Genomic DNA, 24,232 nt, shown 5'->3' with positions numbered 1-24,232 from the left:
AAGGAAATTTATTAACCATTACTAAAGCGTCTTAGGTAATTTCTAAACTAATTAAATAAAATATTAACTAGTTTATTAAATTAATTTTGCTCCTTATCCTATTGCTGTATTTTCAATCACTTATCAATAAAATATATATATTTAACTTAATGCAAACATATTCAGTAAAATGTTTTTTAAATATAAATTTATTCCACCTTAATTATGATGATGAAATACAATTTTCCAACCATAGCAAAAATATCTGTTGAATATCCGGAAGAGGCAGCAATAAATCAAGCTTTTCATATGCAAATATTAGATATTATAAAGGGCGGCATAGAATCCTCTTCAGCAAAGTTCCTGCGGCCTATTTATGATTTTTGTTGAATAAATCAACCCCGCAACCTGAACCAAAAGACTTTTCCTATCTAAAACAGCGCGAAATTTAAAAGTTATATACTGCATTAACGGGTAGCAGGAGGTCGAGTCACTCGACGGTGGCAGAAATTTCCTAATTTTGGCCACAAAACCCGTTCCACAGAGCAGCTGCGCCACCAACTACGTAAGTCAGAGCGAGAGACCCGCAGTCCATCTCCCTTCCCCAGAGAGGCGAGAGAGCCGACGGCGATGCGGAGAGAGCGCGAGAGCAGAAGTGCAGCGCGCTCGCCGTGCAACAGAGCGGGATGCAGCTAGTCGGCGGAGAGCAGAGAGCGCCGCGAGAGTGGTATATTTTAGTATATTCCACGGGCCGAGGTAAAACTATAGGGGACTTGGATTTCGGTTTCGGAACTTAACGGCATTACGTTTTTCAACTCGGCCGCGCAAGTAACTCAAGAAAGGCAGCTCCCGAAGGCAGCTAGAGCTACTGAAAAACACAAGTCCCCGGTTCGCGACTAAGGCCATTCAGTGTGTGACGCGAACTGCCAATGCAATAATTTCCCCTAAAAAAATTGCAGTTTTCCACGAATCTTGGCAGTTCTTGCTTAAAATATATACAAGAAAAATTCAAATAGTGCCAGAACCAAGAATCAAAATAAATGATCTTTTAAGAGATAAATTACAAAGTATGTTTCCGCCAAAAAAAAATAAAGAAGAAAAACGCAAGAATTGCAGCACCGTTAGTTCCCTCTCTCGCTTTTCCCTTTTGCGCTTTTTTGCGTGAAAAGGAGAAGACACGCGAAAAAGCTTCAAATTCGCGACACTTAAAAATAAACACACTCTAGGAAATTGCAACAAAAAATGTGGCGCGTGCACGTGTAGCTTGCAACAACAACGGCTAAACAACGAAAATGCTTAAAGCGAATTGCAAAACCATGTGCGACAAGTAACCAAAAAATACACAACTTAAATACAATAAACAATTTGAGTAGTTGCCGCACACACACACACACCCAGCCCGTGGATTATTACACTAAAAGCGACACTCAATCCAAAAAACCAGCCACAAAAACATCAATAAACATGCATTGGATTAAATGTTTATTAACAGCATTCATTTGCTTCACAGTCATCGTGCAGGTGAGTTTAAGTCCCGGGAAATAATCTATTTGGCACTTTTTCCTAGTTTTCAAAACTTTTTATGTTTCTGCGCACGCGTGCACTCACCGCTGAATTTTTGCAGCTGGCGTGTGCATGTGTGTGTGTCCAAAAAGGAAGAAGCGATTAAAGCTTTAGGGTTGCCAGGTTGCTAAATACTTAACAAATTCACTATCTTCAAAAGAAGCGTTCTTAAAGCGATCTAAAAAGAGCTATTTTTGGAACTCCGCTCTGCCCTAAAATTCATTTTTCAAACGCTTGTAACTTGAGAACTTTTTGGGTAGAAACAGCTGAGCTGTTATTTTAAGCGGGTTGGCTTTTAGGGGTGGAAATTGTGGATCGGATCATGTCACCCTTTTCGGAATGAACATATTTCATAGATGAAACTAGTTTGGAAAACAGGTCCATCCCCAAAAATTGTTAAATACAAAGAGTCAGCGGAAAAATATCGACTATAGTTTAGAAAGTTATTGAAACAGTTCAGCATACCAAGGAATATCAGTGGAACTAGTCTTAAATAACTAAAGTAGGTTCTAAAGATAATAGCCCTCAAATAAATGTAGTATTCCTCTTTAGGAGATCATTATTTAACATAGATTTAGCTTATTTTTCCCCGTGTAAGACCAGAGATAATCAAAGTCTGCCTCAACATCAAAATTTACCACCAACGGCGTATGCCTCTTGAACAGCAGCAAAAAATGATAAAACTGCTCGATTTCAATATGAGGCTGTAGTGCTACAAGCCGATGTTAAAAAGTTGATGATGCTGGGCAACATCTGCCGTTGTGGCTGTCATCTCCTCCTCTTTTCCCCCGCTTTGCATGCGCTTTTTACATGCGATTTTTTTTCGGTTTACTTTACGCTCTGCGTAGGTCAACGCGACACATGTTCAGCTCCACTTGCTCCTCTCCTGCGCTTCTTTTCTGCCATGCTTTCATTGATCTTTAACGCCAGCATCCCCTGGTTACACGGATAAAAAGATCTACCTACTAATGATCTTGAAAAATATAAAGGAATATGTTGTATCTTCCATTTGTGATAAGTGATATATGAGATATGATCTCATGGTATATTTTTAGATAAGGCGAATGTAGTTCTAAAACATTGTGTTGTTTCGATCATTTTAAACTTTTTTGATGTTTTCCTTAAGATGATATTACCCATTTATTCACCGTGCACATTGCATGTGCTCTCATCCTCCTCCACACTCCGCACTCCGCTTTATTTTCGCCCAACTTTGGCACGTTGCGTGCCTTAACTTCACTCTTCGACCAGCTTCTTTTCTCCAGTCTCTTATTTAGTCGCTAATTTTAACAACGTCCCAAAAAAGTGTCTCGACGCCAACCTCCTGGGGTCTTGAGACGGCTGCGACCAGCTGAAAATGTCCCCCCATATATAGAAACATCTGCCCCGAGTGGATCCCTAAGCTCTGACTCATTTCCCACTGGAACCAAAGGTGGAATAGTTTAATTTGCCATTTAAAATAATATGCCGGGCAATTAGCCAGCCATTAGCAATGCAATTTAATTCAATTTTCTCCCTTTTCTATAATGTATTATTCTCACAATTTCAATTTCTCGACCCTTTCTTGTCCCATGCTGCGTTTAAATTTCAATTTAACTATCAAATAACCGTAGTCGCCTTGTCTTTGGGCTTTTTGCATTTATGCAATTTTCATATTAACATTGAGAGCCAAAGGAATGGAAATGAGTGACTGAATGAATGAATGAACGAGAAGACTGGGTCTCGTGGGGGAGCTCTCGTAGTCTTCTCGGCTCCACTCTTTCTTCGCATAACATAATTAATTGCAATTTAGAAGCCGAAGAGGAAGAGACGACTACTCCCACACAATGCTGATGATGATTCACTTGCGCTTGTAACTGTTTCCCAAGCCCGTTGTTAACGGTTGATTATGAAGATGAATTTAAATGATTAATAAACAACGAACAGTGTAGGGGCATCAAGGCAAACACCTGTAGGAAAGTCGAGGAAAAGTCGGGGAAAATTATAATAAAAATGCGTGCTTTCATACATTTTTATGTCCCCTTGTGTTATTTTTCCTTCTCTTCTTTTTTTCCACAACAACTGTCTGTCAGTCAAGGCAAGTTGACGTGGAAATGGCAAAATAAAAAAAAAAGAAACGAAGAACTAACTAACTAGTCGCTTCAAGCCTGAGTGATCGCAGTAAAAATAGGAGTAGTGGCCAGTAAAAAGAAAGAGGAGAAACAGAGACAAAGAACGGCTCAAGCAAAAGGTAAACAATGCAACGCACTATTTTCTAACACTTTAACAAGTGTCTGTCTCCCACCTGAGAGGTTGGCAGTTCCAGCTTTCGAGTTCCACCTGGGGAACCCCCGTAGCCCCTCGTTTTTTTACCTTTCAGGTGTAGTGGAGTTCAGAGTTGAAGGCAAAGGCAAATAAGAAGCGGAAAACCCTTCCCAAGTCTACATATGGCAAGGTTTTGAGCCAGATTGTGCAAGGTGTAACTGAATATTCTTGAAAGAATTCCAAGGAACTTGGTATAGGAGCTAAAAATATTATTAAAAATATATTATATTAATAAAAAACACTATTATATTGGGTTAAACAAAAAAAAATTTTACAAGATGAACGTTATCCAAAGTTTTGAGGGAGATGGTACCAGGTGTAACTGAATATTCTTTAAAAAAAGTACACGAAAATTTGGGATATGAGCTAAAAATATTATTATAAAATTATTGTAGAAGATGATCCTTAAAGCTTAAAATTTTTTATTAAAAGGTTGCATTTTCTTTTTTCCTTGAGATTGTTATAATATCAACCGCATATTTCGAGGGACCTTAAAACAGTGTGAGAAACCATAACCGAAATTGGTGTCAAATGCTGGACAAAACTATTGTGGTTTTAACGATTGCACTTTTTGTTTTGTTTTGCTTGTGCTTCCCACCATCTTTAGAGTGTGTGTGAATGTTTGTTCGGTGTTATGCAAATTGATTTGCTTGTTGTTTTGTTTTCTGTGTACATGTTGTGTCAACCGCTGCACCTTTGTTTGTGTGTGTGCTTTTGTTGTTTGTCTCATTTTTGTTTTTAGTTTAGTTTAGTTTGGCTTTCCACCGGCCATGCCCCCACCGCCCCCGCACCTTTCTAACCTTCCTTCCGCTCAAAGGTTTTTCTCCCCCTTTCTTTTATTGTTTTTTTCTTTTATTAATTCAGACGCATCGTTTGGCTTGATTGTCTATTAATTCTTTTTGCCTGCTTCTTGTTCTTTTCTTTACTTTTTTTGCGCATATTTATGCTCTTCTTCAAAGCGCCGTTGAAAACAAGTTTTTGCTCGGGGAGAGCCGCTCTTCCTCTCTCTCTCTCTCTTTGGAGCAGCTGGCAGCTGCAGCTTGTAAGCTTACACACACACACCAGCAAACACGCGACTCCAATTCACTTTTAAGTCACGCTTTGCTCTTTTTGCGCTCAGCTGACAACAACAACTAGCTGCCTCTCTGTGCTAAACTGTTATAGCTTTGGGGCCTCTCTCTCTCTGGCTGGGCCTCTCTTTTGGCGATCTTTCAATATGGCTGCATGCACTGCTCTTCTTCACCTGGCGTTCATTCGCTTACACCTTTTAACTGCTGCTCTCCCGCTCTCCGGCCCGTCTCGCTCCGTCTCTTTCCCTCGTCTTAACCATCAATGTTGACCGGCAAAATCGTATGCCGTGGGAAACAATTCGGTTTTACTTGTACATTTTTTCATCGTTTTTCTCTGACGTCGACGTTGGCGTCGGCATCGGCGTCGCTGCCTGTTGCTGCTGCTTCTTTTATTTAAGTTTTTTTTGTTGTGCTGTGTTGTGTTTTTTTTTCTTCGATGTGCTGCTCTTTTGCGTCCGTTTTGTTTTTGTTGGCTGCTTATTAATACAGACACAGAAAAAAAAACTTACTTAATTACCTTTATTAAAAGATTTTTTAAAAGGTAAAATATAATAAAATATAAAAAATTAAAAAAAAAAGAATTAGATCTTTTTAGCCTTTTATTTTACTACTAATATTGAAAAAACCTATAATACATTCTATTTTCCTTCTGTTCATTTTCTTGCTTTGTGCCCGCGTTCGTTGCCTAAGTCTTTCGTTTTGCCGCTTACATTCGTTTAATGCGCCCTCTCTTTCGCTCCAAATTCCCTTACAATTACAATTGGAAAAGCCTTTGAACAATGTTAGCGCCATCTTAAGCTCTATTTTTCCGGCCGGGATTACGATTACACCTGCGATTCGACACAGCCTCTCTGGACCGCACTTCTGCTTAATTGAGCAATTAAACACCCGTGTTCCTACAGAGGCTCAGAGGAAAACCCACAAAACTTCCCAAGCCACATGTGGAGCACTCCGACAGTAAATAAACAAGTGAGAAAGAGAGGGAAGGCGGCGACGACTCACTGCTGTGCTCATGTCTTGTTAACAATTAAATTGTCGTTTTAACAAGCTTCACTTGTTGTGGCTGAAATGTTAATTGCCGAACAGTTATAGAAAACGGAGCAATAACTCCGCAGTGCGCCTATTTTTGGGCATTGGTCGCTTGTCTCGCCCATTTATGGGCTCAGATGATGAAGTCATAATTAAGTTTTAAGTGCCAAGTCCAAAATGAGGTGTAATGGCAATTTCCCTTCGAATTTCCCACTTGAGGAAGTTGTTAAAAAAAGTGATTTTTTAATCGAAAAAACACATAAAACCTTAATTTTAAGGGTATTTCCATGTTTGCCAATTTATTTCACTGCAAATTAACAACTTCCCTACATGGTAATTATTAAAAAATCAATTAAAATCAACCAAACGACACTTTCGAACACAAGCTTGACCCATTTAGCTAATTTCCCTCACACCTCGCTCCACGGCATCGAATTAATTGAGAAATTTATGAGACGACGGCTATCAAACAAATTTGCAAATCCAAATATGCAAATATTGTCGGCGCTTCAAAACGAAAGCCGAGCAGAAAGCCAAGCCAAGTGGAATTTATTGCAAACCGAATCGGACCGAAACGGACCGAAACTGAAGAAAACGACCGCTTGCTGAGCATTTGTCATGTGGCCGTGCTTTTTCGGTTCGGTTTTCAGTTTTCAGTTTTCGGATTCGGATTCAGTTTTGGTTCTCGCTTAATATTTCATAAGCCTGTTTTCGTTTTGTCCTTTGCATGGGTCTCACTGCTGCTGCTGCTAAAAAATTCCTCTGCAATTTCAGTTTTTGTTCAAATACCATGCTGAAAGATTTATCGTCTTGTTGGGAGCTGCATTCTTTGTTCTCCGATATTTGCCCCTTTTTTTGCTGTAGTTATTCTTGTTGTTTTTGGTGTGCCTTAATGAATTGCTTTTTAATTTGATTTGACTAATAAAATACCCCCTTGTCGCATCCGTTGCAGGTTCACAGTTCCGGCAGCTTTGAGTTGCGACTGAAGTACTTCAGCAACGATCACGGGCGGGACAACGAGGGCCGCTGCTGCAGCGGGGAGTCGGACGGGGCGACGGGCAAGTGCCTCGGCAGCTGCAAGACGCGGTTTCGCGTCTGCCTGAAGCACTACCAGGCCACCATCGACACCACCTCGCAGTGCACCTACGGGGACGTGGTCACGCCCATTCTCGGCGAGAACTCGGTCAACCTGACCGACGCCCAGCGCTTCCAGAACAAGGGCTTCACGAACCCCATCCAGTTCCCCTTCTCGTTCTCATGGCCGGTAAGTACTACGACATATCAAATAATACGAGAAAACTATGTAACTCATAGGTATAAAATATAGTATACCTTATTTATAAAGAGTATTAGTACGGGAAATAGCTATAACACTTATACATCTATGTAAATTCTCATTATATATAATAGTCCCCATAATTCTCAAAGAAACTTCAGCTTTATTTTGATTGCCCCACAAAATTGCCATAAAATTAAGGGCTCAACCGAACACTTTTGGTTGTCACAGTGCCTGTAAATCGGCTGTGCCATCGGGCTTTTATATTTAGATTTGCCCTGCGACGACGCCAGTCACTCATTCAGTCAGTCAATAAAAATTTCCAAGTTGTCTTCTTTCCGCCAGTCCGCGTAGTTTTTCGCCTGAAAACTTATTCGTGCGGCATCTTTGCTAATTTGTTTGGGCTTTTTATAGTAGCCCCTGATCTCGCTCCCGCGGGAGTGGAACTCCCCTGATGCCATTGCATTCGTATCGTTTATTTCCGCCGAGCGTCCTTGTCGAGGGTTGTTGGCTGTGGCGCACACGCCGCACCAAACATCTGTCGACTATTAAAAATGCGCTGAAAACGCGTGCGCGAACCGCACCACGGCGCACCACCACTATATCACCGTCACCACCATATTCAGGCACCACCACCAGGGATCCGATCCTATACTATAGTATACTATACGATACGATGCGAGCGACAATTTCCAGATCGCTGGCACACAAGGTTATAACCCACCCTTTGGCTCCTGAAGTTGCCGTTACTTTTTGCCCTATGCCTTCCCGGTTTGGTTTCTCAAGAGATATGCAGTTCTACTTTAGTATTATAGTAATAACATGTCCCTATATGAGGCAAACTTCCTTAACTTGATTTTAAAATAAGTAAAAATTCCTATTTTTAACCGAAAGTCTAGGTATAACCTTAACTTTGTATAGCTTTTGTATAGTGGTGGTTTGAGTTCAGGGTTGTTCACCGATCCAGAGAAGTCACCTTTTTGGTGATTTATTTTTTAGGACTGCTACCCCTTTTTTTAATCCCCCTTTCAAGCGCACGTGTGCTCAATAAATTGCTGAAATTTTGAAATACCGCCACAGACGCTCTTCTTTATTCTGTTCAGCTCGACTGGCCAAGAAAAATATGTTTATCGCGGTTGTGGCTCAGCTCGGCATGCCGTGCATTTCTTAATTATTATTACGACAAGAGGCTCTACATGCTGATGGGTCTGGGTATGGGTCCACCCTAGAAACGGAGAAGTTACTCAAGCTTCAAAGTATTTATGCCAGTAGCAATAACTGGAGTTTGTAACGTATTTTTGTGTCAGTGCGCCCGCAGTTTTAAGGGGTGTTTTTACCTCTCTCCCCATATAAGAAATTCTCTATCTCGATCCCTCTTTCCGTGCATAGGTATATTTTGCTATTTCTCTTTGCGTAGACACTTTACTTCCTAATTGTTTAGAGCTGTGCGCATGTGCAGCGTCACTATTATTATCATTACACACATGTATGTAAGTATCTCAAGTGTGCAAAGTCATGGTCCGAAAAAGGGGGAGGAAAGTTGGGAGGGGGACTATTACCAACGGACCCAGGTAGCGAAAGATGTTTGGCACGTGAAATGTGTAAGCTGCATAAATTTTTAGCGGTTAAACTGCGGGCAGGCATAAATAAACAATTAGCGAACTGTGGGCTACCATAATTAAGTTAAAACGGGGAGTCTCGAAAAGCACGCGCCAAACTGTTGATCTCGGGATTAATTTAAATATAGTAAAAGGGAAGTTCTCTAAAAGTCTCTTGGATCATTGTATTTTTAGCTTCTCTGGAAAATTAGCTTTTTTCTTCATTTGTAAACAATTTATTTTAGTGGGACAAGAGTTCTTTGTTTTGCTCTCTAAAATTAGTATTCTATTTGGGATTCTAACACATTCTAGACTTTATTTCTGTCCGTTTCCGCGCACTTTCAACTTCAAAATATTTCTAGGTCAAACTATAAATTTAATTATAGTATGACTCTGTCTGCAGCCTCTGCTGCATCAACTAATTTAATGTTGCACTTAATTAAAACAACGAAAGACGAGCCACGCATGCCCGACGACACGCCAGAAAAGATATGGCAACCGATGTTGCATGTAGGGGTGTGGTGGGGTGTGATGGGATGGGGCGTAGCCACTCCCCCTTTTCCGCCCTCCACCCCAGCGACTAAAAATAGTCTAGCAATGGCAGGCAGCATTCATGTTCCTCTTGTTCGTATTGAACTTTGCTACTTTTGTCCCCCCGTCAGACGGTCTTGTCTTGTCTTGTGTCTTCTGTCTTGTGTCTTCTGTCTTCGGGCTGTGTCTTCGGAGAGTCAGTCCCCCTGTGGCTGTTGCTACGTGTCTGGCTACCACTCCTACTCCTGCCGCAGGGCACTTCACCCTATCCAGATCCCTATGCTGGGTGCTATATGCTATATGCTGGATATTGACGTTGATATACAGCACCGACGCACGCGATATTCACTAAGCGGCCGCTGATGCATGTTGCCTCATTTATTTTTGGATCTCTGGCATACGCCTGTGCACGAGTGTTGTCTATAGGTACTCGCAAATTTATATACTTAACTTAAGGTGGAATATACCAATTTCCGAGTTTCCCAATAAGAAAACCCTTAAATGTCAAGAAATACAAAAAATAATAGATCAAGAATGGTATATCAAAACTTCCCTTTGCACCAACTTAAAATTCCCGACTTGTAAAAATTTCCCACAATGGGATATTTTAAGCTATTAAAAAAGTTACTAGTTAAAGTTACACTATTAAAAAAGTTAAATTCTCTTACAATGTCAGAAATATCAATTATAATAGATCAAGAATGATATACAATAACTCCTTTTGGCACCAACTAAAATGGGAAATTCTAGGCATCCGATAAGCAACCAAGTAGCCACTATTAAAAAAGTAAAATTCTCTTACAATGTCAGAAATATTAAATATTATAGATCAAGAATGGGTTACAATAACTTCCCTTGGCACCAACTAATAATCCCCCACTTGTAAAAATTTCCCACCATGGGAAATTTTATGCAGACGACCAGCCATCACGTAGCCACTGTTGAAAACTTTATTTCTCTGCACAATAAAACCAATAAACCATCGCAGCGCTTCATTTCATTTTAGCCATTCGTTTGTTATTACCTTTCCTGCTCATTTCCCATTGTGCGCCGCTGGTTAAAAGCTGATCATCTATGTCTGATTTGCTTCCTGTCGTGCCCATATAAATTTTACGTTTATAGAAGAGATCCGCGAAAAGTGCAATTTCAATGTCTGACTCTGTTGTGACAAACACCAAATGGCAATGCAATCGTTATGCAATCAATCGGCAACGGTGGCTTATCAACCAAATTAATTCTACATCTCCGGTTGTCCCGGGCCCACGCAAAATCGAAAGTTGGTCGAAAAATTAGTCATTTACATGCGAATTGAAACTCGGAGCTTGGAGTTTGGAGCTCCGTAGCTCTACGCAATCGAAAAAATAACACGCCCATGGAAAACATCGAAAAGAGCTGCTGCAGTAGACACCTCTGCAAAAGTTTCCATCGGCTGGTTTTCGCTTTGCTTCGGTTCGAGATTCGGAATCGGATTTTGTGTCATCTCTGCCGGTTTTTCCAGCAGCGCTGCATTCGAAATCAAGTGTGAATTGAGGGCGCTGCCTGCCGGTTGCATTCGAAGTTGGTTGCATACTGCCGATTTGCATTTGAAATGCATTCGCATTGCATTAGATTCGGCGGCCTGGGGGGATTTTGGGGCTTGTGTGGGCGGCCAACTTGCTTAGCCGCCTGTCATAATCTCTTTATAATGAGTGCTCACTATGGGGGCGATGGCGGAGCTTCCCATTAGTTCGGAATTAGTTATGGACTGTTTGAATTGATAAGTTTGTGTATATATAGTATTAGTGCCTGTCATTTCCCGTTTAGATGTGAACTTTCTTTAACCATTTCCTTTTCTCTTTCCGATTTACAGGGCACCTTCTCGCTGATCGTCGAGGCCTGGCATGATACGAATAACAGCGGCAATGCGCGCACCAACAGTAAGTAAAAAAGATATATGCCTAAGTTTATTATGAAACAACCTTTTAGGCCATGAAATTACTTCCTTGAAACATGGCCAAAAGTTATGAGCTCATCATCCTGCTTCCTGTGATCGAAAGCTGTCAAAAAAGAGCTGCCAGCGATCGCACAACCTGCAACTTGATACCTCTGCACAGGCAGGCTCTAGCTTTTGCTCCTCTTTTCGCTCAGTGTAAGATTTCCGGGGTATTGAGTGGTTTTAAATAACCAACAACACACACACACTCATGAGGGCCAGACTTTGTCGCCTTTTGTTGTCTGCCTGTTTGGAACGGAAGTGTGCTCGAAGTTGAGGTTTGCCCATCCCTCTCATTTGCTTAAAATGCAATTAAGCCCCTGAGCTCACGAACTAAACGCTGTGTGCTAGTCCAAGGCAATTGCGATTGTCTCTGGATCGAGAACCAAGATCATCGCCGAGATCGTGTGTAATCCATCTTGGAAACAATGCTACATGAATCTCTGTGTAGTAACTGATTGTCTTTCTGCGATAAGGACCACACAAGGATCTCTAGGCAGCGCGAAGAAATCCTTGACAAAGCGAACCCGATTTTTCTTTCTTCAAGGAAAAAAAAGAATTCCTCAGTTTGGATTTTTAAAAACACTTTTTTGTGGCCGATTTTCCCACACAATTTGATGAAAGAGCGGAGGAGAAGCTACCTGCTTGGGGCTTAGCTACCTGCACTTTCTTTTGGCTCGGGATTTATGGAGTTTTCATAGGAATTTCTAGCATGTTGTTCTCTTTGTTTTACGTCTCGCCCTTTTCTCTGGCCCTTTTTAGATTTTTCTATATTTAACTTGGCCTATTCCTTGAAGGAATTTTAATTGTTTTGCTGGGAGCTCCTTAACCGATTTTCACTCGACGTCCCGCTGTGCCGGGCTGCAAGGCTAATTTCCGAGGCGGTCCCAGGCTAATAGATCTTTATCGGTACAACCCCCCCACCCATCCTCGAACTCCCCAACTCCCCCAGCAATTGCAATTTCAATTTCTGCACACCGAGATTTTCTAGTCTCGCCGCCTGTCAAGGATTAATTTCATTATTTAAAAGTATGCAACATAGTTTTTTCCTCCTTTTTCTTTTCGCTGCGCTGAATGACGATCTCCCGCATACTTGGACTTGCATAGCAAGTTTGCCAACGAGTTTAGCTCTTTTTTGTTATATTCATTTAACATAAATTACATAAAGCATGGGGAAGGGGTTAGGCGGGAGGTGCAACGCACATGGCGACCTTTTCGCCAGGTTTTCGCCCAGAGCCTGAGGCCAGCTAAACGGCCAACAGCCAAAGGAACCGGACCTGCTGGGCAAAAAGAATCTGAATCCCAGTTCGAAGGCAAAAGGCACTGTGAAAAACTGAAATTTTACCATGAAATTAGCATATTAAAGAGGTCTTTAGGGGTTCGGTGCTTAATTTTGGTATAGCAACACATTTTTAGATGAAGAACTAGAATTACAATTTTCAGATCAATAACTAGTGATTTTCATAATGTTGATGACCCTTTTCGCACTGTGTAGAAGGCATTGCAAGGTGATTCTCTGGCCTCTCGCCTTGATGCGTTCAGAAATCTTTCAACTCATGGCTCTCGAGATTCTCCGGACCCTGGCGGTCTCTCGGCCTCTTCGGTTTCCTCACCTATCCCTACCTACCAATTAATCTCTGCCAATGCCAAAGTTGTTAGTTGCACGTTGTTGGGGTGCTCCGCTGCTCTCCTGGTTCGATGTTGTTAAAATGCTTATCTTTTAATTTTAACTCATTGGATCAAGAAGCGGCAGCCCGGCAACAAGAGCCCAACTTCTCTTTTTTTTCGACTTGGCTTCCTTCGATCTCGGCTGTCTTTCTGTCTTTTTGGTCCGTCTGTCTGCCACAAAACTTGTCGTTGTTGTTTTCGTTTTTGTTGTCCTCGTCGTGTGTCTTGATAAAATGGTATTTTCGAAAAAATTCCTCAAGTCCAAGTCAGCGATACTTGGGGAGGCGGATGCAGCAAATAAAAAATAAGATGGGGCATGGGGTTTGGGGGTATGGATCGGATCGGATCGGGAGTCAGAGTCAAGTTTGGATTTCTTGTTGCAAATTTGTTGCACACAAATTTCACTCATTTGTTGACAAAGCGATGGAGTATACATATTTACCAGTCAAATAGGATAGATGTTTGTCTAATTACCTCTCTGGAGAAATTCCCACAAAAATCTGAACATTTCCGCGATCGTCAGTCACTTTTTCCCAGCCAAAGTTGCGAAAGTTGTCACACGCCGCTTTTCCACAGATAATTATGAAAATGCAACTTTGCGTAAATATTTTCACAAAATTTGCCTGATATATTTTATTGCACGTTTTTCTTTTGCGCAAACTGGCCAAACTGGCCAGAAATTGTGCGTCTCTTGCCGGCTTGTCTAATAACCTGTCATGCCACAAATCCTATGGGCTTTATCGTGTGTGTGCCTCGTTGTTGCAAATGTAAATAAAACCACACAGTACAATTCAATTTTTTTGTTTTTGGGAATGCTGTTGGCTGGTGCGATTTTTGCATTGAATGCTTTTCCATGTTGTCGGCCCCGTTCGTCGGCAGGTGAAGCACACGAGTTTTTGGCCAAAAAATGCAATTGCCAACAGCTCTAGTAGTGGCTCGAGCAACTGGCTAAGAATTCTTGTTGCCGCATTTGAGCTGTGCATATTTTTGGTAATTAATTAGTGAGTTTTTGGAGTTGCCGAATTTTTTATTTAATATTTTTATTGGCCAACCAGTTGGGCCGCTTGTCAATGGACAAGCTCCATAGCTCCATATGTGTGTGCCTGTTGTAATATATAGCTTTGACAATATGGTTTGATATATTTGGGCAGATATTTTTGTGGGTTGCCCAATAGTGGGGAAAAGTGAACTGCATTCCTCTACAGAGCTCTGCTCTTAATTTCACTTTCACTGCTCTAATTTTTCAGGCGCTATTTAAATGGGGGTCTCCACTGTTTTGTTTTGTTCTTGGGTGCTCTTAGTTTAAATACAAAAAATTCCAGAGAGATATGTGTAGGATTTTCAAACAGAAAACTTGACTCTGGCTTAGCTTTAGCTTTGGCTTTAACTTTAGCTTTAGCAATTCGAATAGTCATGCACCTGCAATTTACTTTATAGACCATGGCATAATGTGGCTGCACATGTATCTGTATCTGCATCGGTGCCAGAGTATCTGCATCTGTGTAGCACCGAGCCTGTAGATATGCGACGCACACAAACGAGTTGCCAGCCATCCCAAAGTCGAGACCGGTCGGCGAACAGCTGAAAAATGCCTCGACGAGCTTGGCTGGCGGTCTGCCTGCTGCCTTCTTTTATTTTTTCTTTACTTATTTTTTTTTGTTGTATTTTGTATTTTGTGCTGTATTTTAGCCATGCCCCGTGTCTGTCTGCCAGTTTGCCTCTCTCATCGCCAAATACCAAGTAGTACTCCGTACTCAGTACTCAGTACCCTTACCAAACTGCATACCTCGGCTTGAGCACTTGACTCTGTGACAAGCAATTGCATTTCGGGGTTTTCAAGTTGCTTCGTTTCGCTTCGCTTTGGTTCGTTCGATTTCGATTTTTGGTTTTTCATTTTCCATTTTCCATTTCCCATTTGCTGCATTCCAAACAGAGGTTTTTCTATATTTTTTTCTGGCATTGCCCCGAGCGCCATCTCATCGGATCATCTTTAACCCAATTAATCTTCATTAGTCTATCGCCGAACTCGACTTGTTCTCACACACTTATCATGGTCTCAATCTCTCTTCCTCTCTCCACTTGCAGATCTCCTCATCCAGCGACTTTTGGTGCAGCAGGTACTGGAGGTGTCCTCCGAGTGGAAGACGAACAAGTCGGAGTCGCAGTACACCTCGCTGGAGTACGATTTCCGTGTCACCTGCGATGCCAACTACTACGGATCCGGCTGTGCCAAGTTCTGCAGGCCCCGAGACGATTCGTTTGGACACTCCACCTGCTCCGAGACAGGCGAAATTATCTGTTTGACCGGATGGCAGGGCGATTACTGTCACAAACGTAAGTAGAAAATGATACTATGTGGGAGGGGATATATTATAAAAGGTTAAAGGGTGTTCTAAAAGAATAGATAGTTATACTACGAATTAGAAATGGGCCTTATAGGTAAAAACAAATATTATATGGCATAGTATAATTAACTCTACCAGAAGTTAGAAATGGACCATATTAAGTTAAATAGATAGATAGTATGATATGATATGAAACCTGGTATGATACGATATGAAATATGGTATGATATGATATTATATGATAAATGTATAGTATATCATTTTTATACCAAGCAGATTTCTATTATTTCGTGATTTGTTGAAACATTCACCAAAGCTCAACCCCAAGATACACTCATTTGGCATCTCAGCCTTAGATATCCACACGGATCAATAGCCTTTGTAACCCCTCCACGCATTCTTTACGCCGAAAACACTTGGCCCGCTCTGTTTGTTGTTGCTTCTGCCGATCTCCACCGCTTCAAGTGGCTCAAAACTTAAGTTTACTTCTCGTTTTTTGCCTGCCAGCTCTCATTATTATTGAAAATCACTTGCTTGTCAAATCAAATGAGATGATTGTACACAATGCCCAAAAACAGACGGACAGAGCTGCTGCCCCAAACGAATTAAAGTATAATTATTTTCGAATGCGTACGGCAATGAGTTGACAAAAAACCAAACTAAAAATTTGAATACCACAAATGGCCATCAAGTAGGGGGAATGGGGAGGGGGGAAAGAAATCAAAGTCAAACAAATAAATTAAAAATCAATGAAGTTCGGGAAACGAAAAACCAAATGCATGGAGATGTGGGGAAAAGTCATTTGTCATTGGAAGAACAAAACGTCTAACGAACTGCCGAGAGCAGAAATTCGGGCAGCCCTTTGTAGTTGGTTGGTAGTCGATCGTTGTTTGGCTACCTCTGCTTTACCAACATTTTAAACTGTGAATCAGAGCAGACACACACCATATACCATACCATACCATACCATACCATTGCCATGATGATGATGATGATGATGAGGAGCAAGGCATACAAAAATCTTCCCACGCCAAGTGCAAGGGCCCGGGTTTTTGGACCAAAAAGGTGTGGTGCCGGTGTATCTGTATCTGTATCGGTGGTGGTGTGTACCTGTATCTGTGTCTGCGTAAGGGGTCCACTCGCACAGATACAGATACAGATGATGATCAGGGTTTCGGTTTGGGTTTGGGTTTGGATGTCTGCATGCCGAGCATTTCTGAGGACCCGAGAAGAGTCGACCCAAGAACAAACTTCCTTTAGGGCTGTTGTGGCAACGTCTGATTACACCTTAAATGTCGTAGTCTCCTGAAGACGACGAGCTTCTTCTTCGGTTCGGTTCGATTCTTCTCGTCTCTGTGTTTTTTGTTGTATATTTTTTTGTTCGTTGTTGTTTCTTCTGCTGCCTCTTTTTTCGGGGCAGATAATTTTTGTGTCCTGCTGCCGGTTTAGCAAGTTGCCAGCGGAAGAGGCAGCTGCTCCTGCCTGCTATATTTTATTTTCAACTTAAATGCGCAGAAATGAGCTTAAATTAAGGCACACACACACATGTGCGAAAATTAATTTCCAGCAGCAGGAGCAGCAAATAAAAAGCCCAAACGTGCAGGCTGCAAAAACAAAACAACAACCGAAACGCTGAGTAAATTGGCCCAAAAGGTTTTTGTTCTTCCCTTTTTTTTTTGGCCCAAGAGTGCGTATGCGTATATGAATGAAGTTAATTTTTTAAGGAAATGAGCTATTTTGACTAAGGTTCATGAATGACGACAGGGGCAGATGGTCGGTGGGTGCTAAAAAAGATGCATCTGCGAGATGAAGGAACCCCGTTGGCCAAAAGTGAAAGCAAGCGGAAGAGCCGCACATATCCGTATATCATTCGATTAGCGAGGATTATCTCTGCCCCAAGGCGTGTGAACTTCTTTTTCACTTTCAGGAAAATCTATTTCAAGCCAGCCCCTGCCAACGTCCGCGGGCGATTGGTAATAAAAATCATTGGCAATTGCCAATATTACGCTTTTTCTCTACTATATATATTAAAAGGGGGCAGAGCAGGCGGCCCCCTTCGGTTGAGAACACGTTTTTGTGATTTTCTAGCAATTTTCCTGCTGCCGTCGCCGCCGCTGCCGCTTCTGAATGAAACTCACTCGGTTTAAAGAGGAGCATCATCATCTTCGGCAGCGGCGGTGGCGGCGGCTCCTTCCACGTTCTGGGCTCCTTTTGGCATTGCCTTTTTTAGTTTTGTTCACGACTTTTACCCCTTCTCTAGGCCCTTGTGGCAACTCCCCAACTTCCTGCTGCTTCTCTCGCCGGCCGAAACATGTTTGCCACATTCTTCGGAGAGATCCCAACTCCATCCAGCCAGCCCAGCTTCCAATCGAAGTTTTCGTCGAACCTTTTGAGCTTGGGAATCTGTTTTCTGTTTTGGGCCACGGCCTCCGCCTCAGCTGCTCAGGCTCTTAGGCTCAAGCTGCTTCTTCTCCTGGCCATGGGATTATTTCATTTTGTGTGTTTCCTTTTTGGCCTTAGAAACAAGTTATTCCTGCTTGGCTTAAAACTTAAAGCACTCACACAGTGCCGAACGCCGAATGCTGAATGCCGAACTCGGAGAGTTTGAGAGCCACTGGCCATGATTCATTTTTTATAGTTTTTTGGCTTTTTTTTTTGTATTTTTTTCTAGTCTGTGCTAAAACGTTTTAAACGTTTTCCTATTGTTTAGCGAGCGGCTTTTGTTTTATTTCCCAGAGACATCTTTTTTGGATTTTTTTCATTGCCAGACGCGTGAAAAAGAAAGTTTTTTCGGCACTTCTGCCTCGGAATTGCCTCAATTTGATGGATCTCGATGTCTGTGAGTGGGTTGAGCAGCTCGTCGAGTGGGTGTCCCCCGGGTTTATGTTTTTGTCTTTTATTCCGGACAGGTGGGGAGTCCATTTCAGAGCCATTTAAGTCGCTTTTTGGGAAAGTGTTTTACCCGTATTGTTTACATTTCAATTAATTTATATTTAAATTTTCCCTCTTCTTTTTTATTTGCAGCCAAATGCGCCAAAGGCTGTGAGCATGGACACTGCGAGAAACCCAATCAATGCGTGTAAGTATTTAATTTGATTGTATTTATTTGATTAGGCCTTTGTGAACCAATGTTGGGCATATCTGTAACAGCAGCCTCGTTTAGTTTAATTTATTAAAATATTTACATTTTCAAAAGCATTATATAAAACATCATCCCAACTTTGAAAGAAGATGCATTCAATTAGCCAACTTCTGTTGCCAACTGTGCCTAACGGGTTACTTTGCCTTCAATTTAATGATGATTCTTGTCCTCCTTGTGTTTGCACGTTTTATTTGTTTGTCTTTGGTTGTTTGCTTTTTTTGCCTTTGTTTTTTAGCTGCCCACCCAGTAAAAAACGGCAGGAAAAACAGCAACAACTATCATGATGGGGCACACCTTTTCAATGTAATGCTGAATGTTTGACTGCTACCGTGAGCTTTGCGAAAAGGGCAGAAAACACTTTGCTGCTCTTTTATTTTATTTTTATTATTTTTTGTTTTTCTTTTTTTTGCTTGGATTTTAATGCACGTTTTTTATTCGCTCGTTTGTTCGTTCGGCGACCGCAGAAATTCTTTCGGTTCGGCGCGATGTCATTTGATTTGGCCAGGGTTTTGCATTACAATTTTGAGGCGAAGTAAAAGCCAAGGCGGCCAAATTGAATTACAAGTACCGAAGTTTTCCCACATTTTTGCCCATCAAGGTGTAAGCGTACACTTTTGACGACGCTGGCAAATATTTTCAGATATTTGCAGCATACAATTTCAACAAAAAACAGCTGCACGAGAATCTAAAGTTCAATACGGCTAGACTTTATGTTTTTGCATAACCATATGGTTATTTTCTAATACTACTTCGTAGAAAAATTACCTTTTTCTTTGAATTACTTGTGTGCCAATGTTGCCACACTAACGGCGATCTGTTGAATTGATTTTCAAACGCCGAGAGTAGAGGATGTTGCTCATTATTTATGCATTATGTTGGCCAATAAACATCTCTCACTGCCAGGCGGAAATCAAACATTTTGTGGTCCGCCGATAATTGTGCCAAATAAAAAAGAGCACCAAAATCCACACATCATTGTGCGGAGTGGTTTGGAGTGGAGTAAAGTGATTGGTGGAACCGTTTTGTGAATCGAATTGTTAGCTGGAAACCGCAGATAGCCAGCTTGTTTGATGGTGGGAATATTTTAATAATTCTAAGCGCATATAGCACACATTTGCTAGTTGGCAACGCGACGGTTGCTTTTTTGACATTTCTTTGTGTACACACTGGCTGACGCATATCAATTACTACTTGTCTCCCAGTCTGTCTGTGTGTCTGTTACTTGTCTTTCGTACTCCACCGCCTCAGCCACCCACTCCGCCCCCTCTTTCAACAGGTTAGCTGTCTCGGTTTGAATTATTAACTATTGAAATCTTTGTGGGTGAAGGCTTTTTTCGCCATACAGTTGGCAACACTTGCATCTGGCAATGCGTGCATGTGCGTGCGTGCTTGCTTTATTTGTTGCAGAGGAAACACTTTTTTTTTGGCTCGAAATCAATTTATGATCGTGAGAAATGCAACAATTTTGTGGCTCTCGCTCTCTCGCTTTTTCTTCTTCACTTTCAAGTGTGCGGATATGACTTCTTGCAGAGACATTCGTTTTATTTCAATTGCGAACGAGACTTTTTCAAGTTGACAAGCCATCTTCCTTTCCCCGTCTCTCTTTGTCTTCGCTGCTCTTTTCTTGCCCATCTTTTGCCCCTCTTTTTCGACTGCAATCAAGCGTGGCATGCAAACAAGTGTACGTGGGGGAGGGAGCGGGATGCAGGGATGCGTGGAACAGGTGATGGAGCACCAGCCTTCCGTCCTCCTCACTCGCATTTAAAAGTCAAAAGTAAACCAGCGCTCGCGGCGCTTCAATAAACAGAGTCAAAGATCTTTAAGTGTATTTGTCGATTTCTTTTAGCCTTTTGAAAAAGAAATAAAAAGAGCGGTACTTAAGGTTATGGGATGTGTTTTGCAAAAGAATAAGTTTCAACTGCAGTTGTAGAACCGAAAAAAAGAATTATAAACAGAAAACTCAAACATAAGCATGGTCACATTTGCCCTTCCACTGTTGTTTCATTCATACATCATCCTACGGTCACACTAACCACCCCCATTTCTCCTTTTCTCTCTTTTTACAGTTGTCAACTGGGTTGGAAGGGAGCTTTGTGCAACGAGTGCGTTCTGGAACCAAACTGCATCCATGGCACCTGCAACAAACCCTGGACTTGCATCTGCAACGAGGGATGGGGTGGCCTGTACTGCAACCAAGATCTGAACTACTGCACCAACCACCGACCCTGCAAGAATGGCGGAACCTGCTTCAATACCGGCGAAGGACTGTACACCTGCAAGTGCGCTCCCGGCTTCAGTGGCGATGATTGCGAAACTGAGATTTACTCCTGCGATGCCGATGTCAATCCCTGCCAGAATGGCGGAACCTGCATCGATGAGCCACCTACGAAAACGGGCTACAAGTGCCATTGTCCCAGCGGCTGGAGTGGAAAGATGTGCGAGGAGAAAGTGCTGACCTGTACGGATAAGCCCTGCCACCAGGGCATCTGCCGCAACGTTCGTCCCGGTTTGGGCAGCAAAGGTCAGGGCTACCAGTGCGAGTGCCCCATCGGCTACAGTGGACCCACCTGCGAACTCCAGTTGGACAACTGCAGTCCGAATCCCTGCATAAACGGAGGAAGCTGTCAGCCCAACGGAAGGTGTATTTGCCCAGCCGGATTCTCGGGGTCGAAGTGTGAGACGAACATTGACGACTGCCTGGGTCACCAGTGCGAAAATGGCGGCACCTGCATAGATCAGATCAATCAATATCGCTGCCAATGTGTTCCCGGATTCCATGGCACTCACTGCGCCAGCAAAGTGGACTTGTGCCTCATCAGACCGTGTGCCAATGGAGGAACCTGCTTGAATCTCAACAACGACTATCAGTGCACCTGTCGGGCGGGATTCACTGGAAAGGATTGCTCCGTGGACATCGATGAGTGCAGCAGTACACCCTGTCATAATGGAGGCACCTGCATGAACCGTGTCAACTCCTTTGAATGCGTGTGCGCCAATGGTTTCAGGGGCAAGCAATGCGATGAAGAGTCCTACGCTTCGGTGACCTTCGATGCCCATCAATATGGAGCCACCACGCAAGCCGATGGTCTGACCAATGCCCAGGTGGTGCTCATAGCTGTCTTCTCGGTGGCGATGCCTTTGGTGGCAGTGATTGCGGCCTGTGTGGTATTCTGCATGAAGCGGAAGCGTAAGCGTGCCCAGGAAAAGGACGATGCGGAGGCCAGGAAGCAGAACGAACAGAATGCGGTGGCCACCATGCATCACAATGGCAGTGCTGTGGGCGTGGCATTGGCTTCGGCCTCTCTGGGCGGCAAAACCGGCAGCAACAGCGGACTCACCTTCGATGGCGGCAACCCGAACATAATCAAAAACACCTGGGACAAGTCGGTCAACAACATTTGTGCCTCGGCGGCAGCGGCAGCGGCGGCGGCAGCAGCGGCGGACGAGTGTCTCATGTACGGCGGATATGTGGCCTCGGTGGCGGATAACAACAATGCCAACTCAGACTTTTGTGTGGCTCCGCTGCAGCGAGCCAAGTCGCAGAAGCAACTGAACACCGATCCCACGCTCATGCACCGCGGCTCACCGGCAGGCAGCTCCTCCAAGGGAGCGTCAGGAGGAGCACCGGGTGCGGTGGAGGGCAAGAGGATCTCCGTCCTCGGCGAGGGATCCTACTGCAGCCAGCGCTGGCCTTCGTTGGCGGCGGCGGGCGTGGCGGGAGCCTGCTCATCTCAACTTATGGCCGCCGCCTCGGCAGCGGGCAGCGGTGCGGGGACGGCGCAACAGCAGCGGTCCGTGGTCTGCGGCACTCCGCATATGTAACTCCAAAAATCCGTTTGGGTTCCTGGGAAATCCGGAGAAATCCGCATGGAGGAGCTAACAGCACACACACAAAGAAAAGACTGGGTTGGGTTCGAAATGTGAGAGAGACGCCAAAATGTTGTTGTTGATTGAAGCAGTTTAGTCGTCACGAAAAAATGAAAAATCTGTAACAGGCATAACTCGTAAACTCCCTTAAATTTTTTTATAGTAATTAGCAAAACTGTCCCGTAGCCATTTCGATCGTTTAAACATTTTTTTATAGATTTTACAAAATGCAATCCTAGGAATTATTAAATTGAAAACTATACATTTTGAGCCTAAATTTTAAAATACTGAAAATTGTTAAAAGCATATGAGAAGCACTCGATCGACACAGTTAACGGGGAACAGTTTTTGCACCCTTGATTAATCCAATGGACTGACCTAAGCCTAAAGTTGTATACCATAAAGTCAACCTTTCAAAATTCAAAACCCTTTGTTTTTGACACCCCCGAAGCCCTCAAAAGAAAAATTACTTGACCAATTGCTTGCTAGAATTTAGACCAAGACCAAGAACCACTGGACGACAGAGTCGAAGAGACGACTCTCCACACGTTTTGACGTTTTGCATGTTACTGAAAAATCTGCTTCAATTTAATCTATTTTTTCACTTAGTTCAGTTTAAATTGTAAATATTAATGGTAGCCGTAGCCTACGCGTAAATGTAAACTAATGATAAAACGATTGAAAAGAAACCTCCTCATTGACGCCGCCCGAAACGGGGCTGCTTTTCTATGCAAGGCAGTCGGTCGAATCGGGCGATTGTATATAGTATTCATAGGTCACATCGATATACGACATGGATAAGAGAAAAAGATGAAAAGCCACACAAAAAAAAACTACATAAATTGACACTATCTCGACTATTTAGTTTCTAACTATGTATATGTAAATGTAGCGAACGAAGAGAAAACTAAACTTAAATCGACTCTAGCTTAATGTTAATTTAAAGACCCCAAACAAACAAACAAACAAACATGCGAAGACAAGCAAAACATTTAGTGATTCTATTTTAAGTACTTCTAATTTACCTACCCTACCACCAATTATTTTTTTTCGATTTTTAAACTTATTATTTTAATCTTTATTTTTTATACTTGTCCATCTATATTATTTTTTGGCCTATTCCGATTTGGAGCATTTATCAGCGATGAAGTCAACAATATTTGTAGTTAGCGCCTAACTGTAAACGAAATGTATTGAATTTATAAATTGTAAGTCGAAAAGCAAACAAATTTCATGGAAACTCGAAAACTGAATTGGAACAAAGAAAATAGAAACAAAAACGATAAGCAAAAAGTGAATGAAATATACAAACAATTTATACAAACACAAACAAATGAAAATTCGTGTTTTTTCAAAGTCTCCAAATAGTCTTATTATTATTATTTTTTGTTATCAACGCAAAAAAGGTTTATACAATTTAATTTTGATCTCAAAACCGAAGACAACCAGACAATGTGCAGCACGAAAGACGCAAAAACTGTTTGCGAAATTCCAAAACGTCAAAATTAAATCAACAAAACTACAGTTAAATTGCAAATGGTTCCTCGTTAGTGTAAAGAAATGAAAACTAGTTGTAAAAGTGCTAGAAATAAACTGTGCAGCAACTTATCTGATAAATCCTACACAGTATATATATTTTTATACGTTTGCTAACGCAGCTCTCTCATCCAATTTTGTACATAAAGTTCTCCGATCCTGTTAACTGCGCTCATATGGGATATACGCTTTTACAGCCTATAGCCACACACATATATTTTTTATAAATATCTAATTTTTAAATAGTCGTTTTTAGTAATTTATATTTTTATTGCAAATGAAAAACCGAAAAAGAAAACAAAAAAAATTAGAGAAACACTCGAGAGAAAATTGTAAAAAGTTGATAAGACCT

The 24,232-nt window shown here is 42.1% G+C and overlaps 1 protein-coding gene across 1 annotated transcript; it reads left to right on the top strand.

Moving 5' to 3' along the window:
- The first annotated feature begins 778 nt into the window (after positions 1 to 778).
- On the top strand, positions 779 to 23,674 carry Delta (neurogenic locus protein delta). The gene is made up of 6 exons (XM_036816753.3): positions 779 to 1,500; positions 6,898 to 7,209; positions 11,200 to 11,266; positions 15,076 to 15,324; positions 18,360 to 18,414; positions 20,544 to 23,674. The coding sequence occupies exons 1-6, from the start codon at positions 1,444 to 1,446 to the stop codon at positions 22,297 to 22,299; spliced, it is 2,496 nt and encodes an 831-aa protein (XP_036672648.1). The 5' UTR covers positions 779 to 1,443; the 3' UTR covers positions 22,300 to 23,674.
- The last annotated feature ends 558 nt before the right edge of the window (positions 23,675 to 24,232 follow it).

This window comes from Drosophila suzukii, chromosome 3 (assembly GCF_043229965.1).
Source record: "Drosophila suzukii chromosome 3, CBGP_Dsuzu_IsoJpt1.0, whole genome shotgun sequence".
Taxonomy (NCBI): domain Eukaryota; kingdom Metazoa; phylum Arthropoda; class Insecta; order Diptera; family Drosophilidae; genus Drosophila; species Drosophila suzukii.
This window is presented reverse-complemented; position numbering and strand designations above follow the sequence as displayed.

Coding starts and splice junctions, on each gene's coding strand:
- Delta (XM_036816753.3), top strand. CDS start 1,444: ATGCATTGGATTAAATGTTTATTAACAGCATTCATTTGCTTCACAGTC. Junction 7,210..11,199: donor CCTTCTCGTTCTCATGGCCG/GTAAGTACTACG, acceptor TCCGATTTACAG/GGCACCTTCTCGCTGATCGT. Junction 18,415..20,543: donor GAGAAACCCAATCAATGCGT/GTAAGTATTTAA, acceptor CTCTTTTTACAG/TTGTCAACTGGGTTGGAAGG.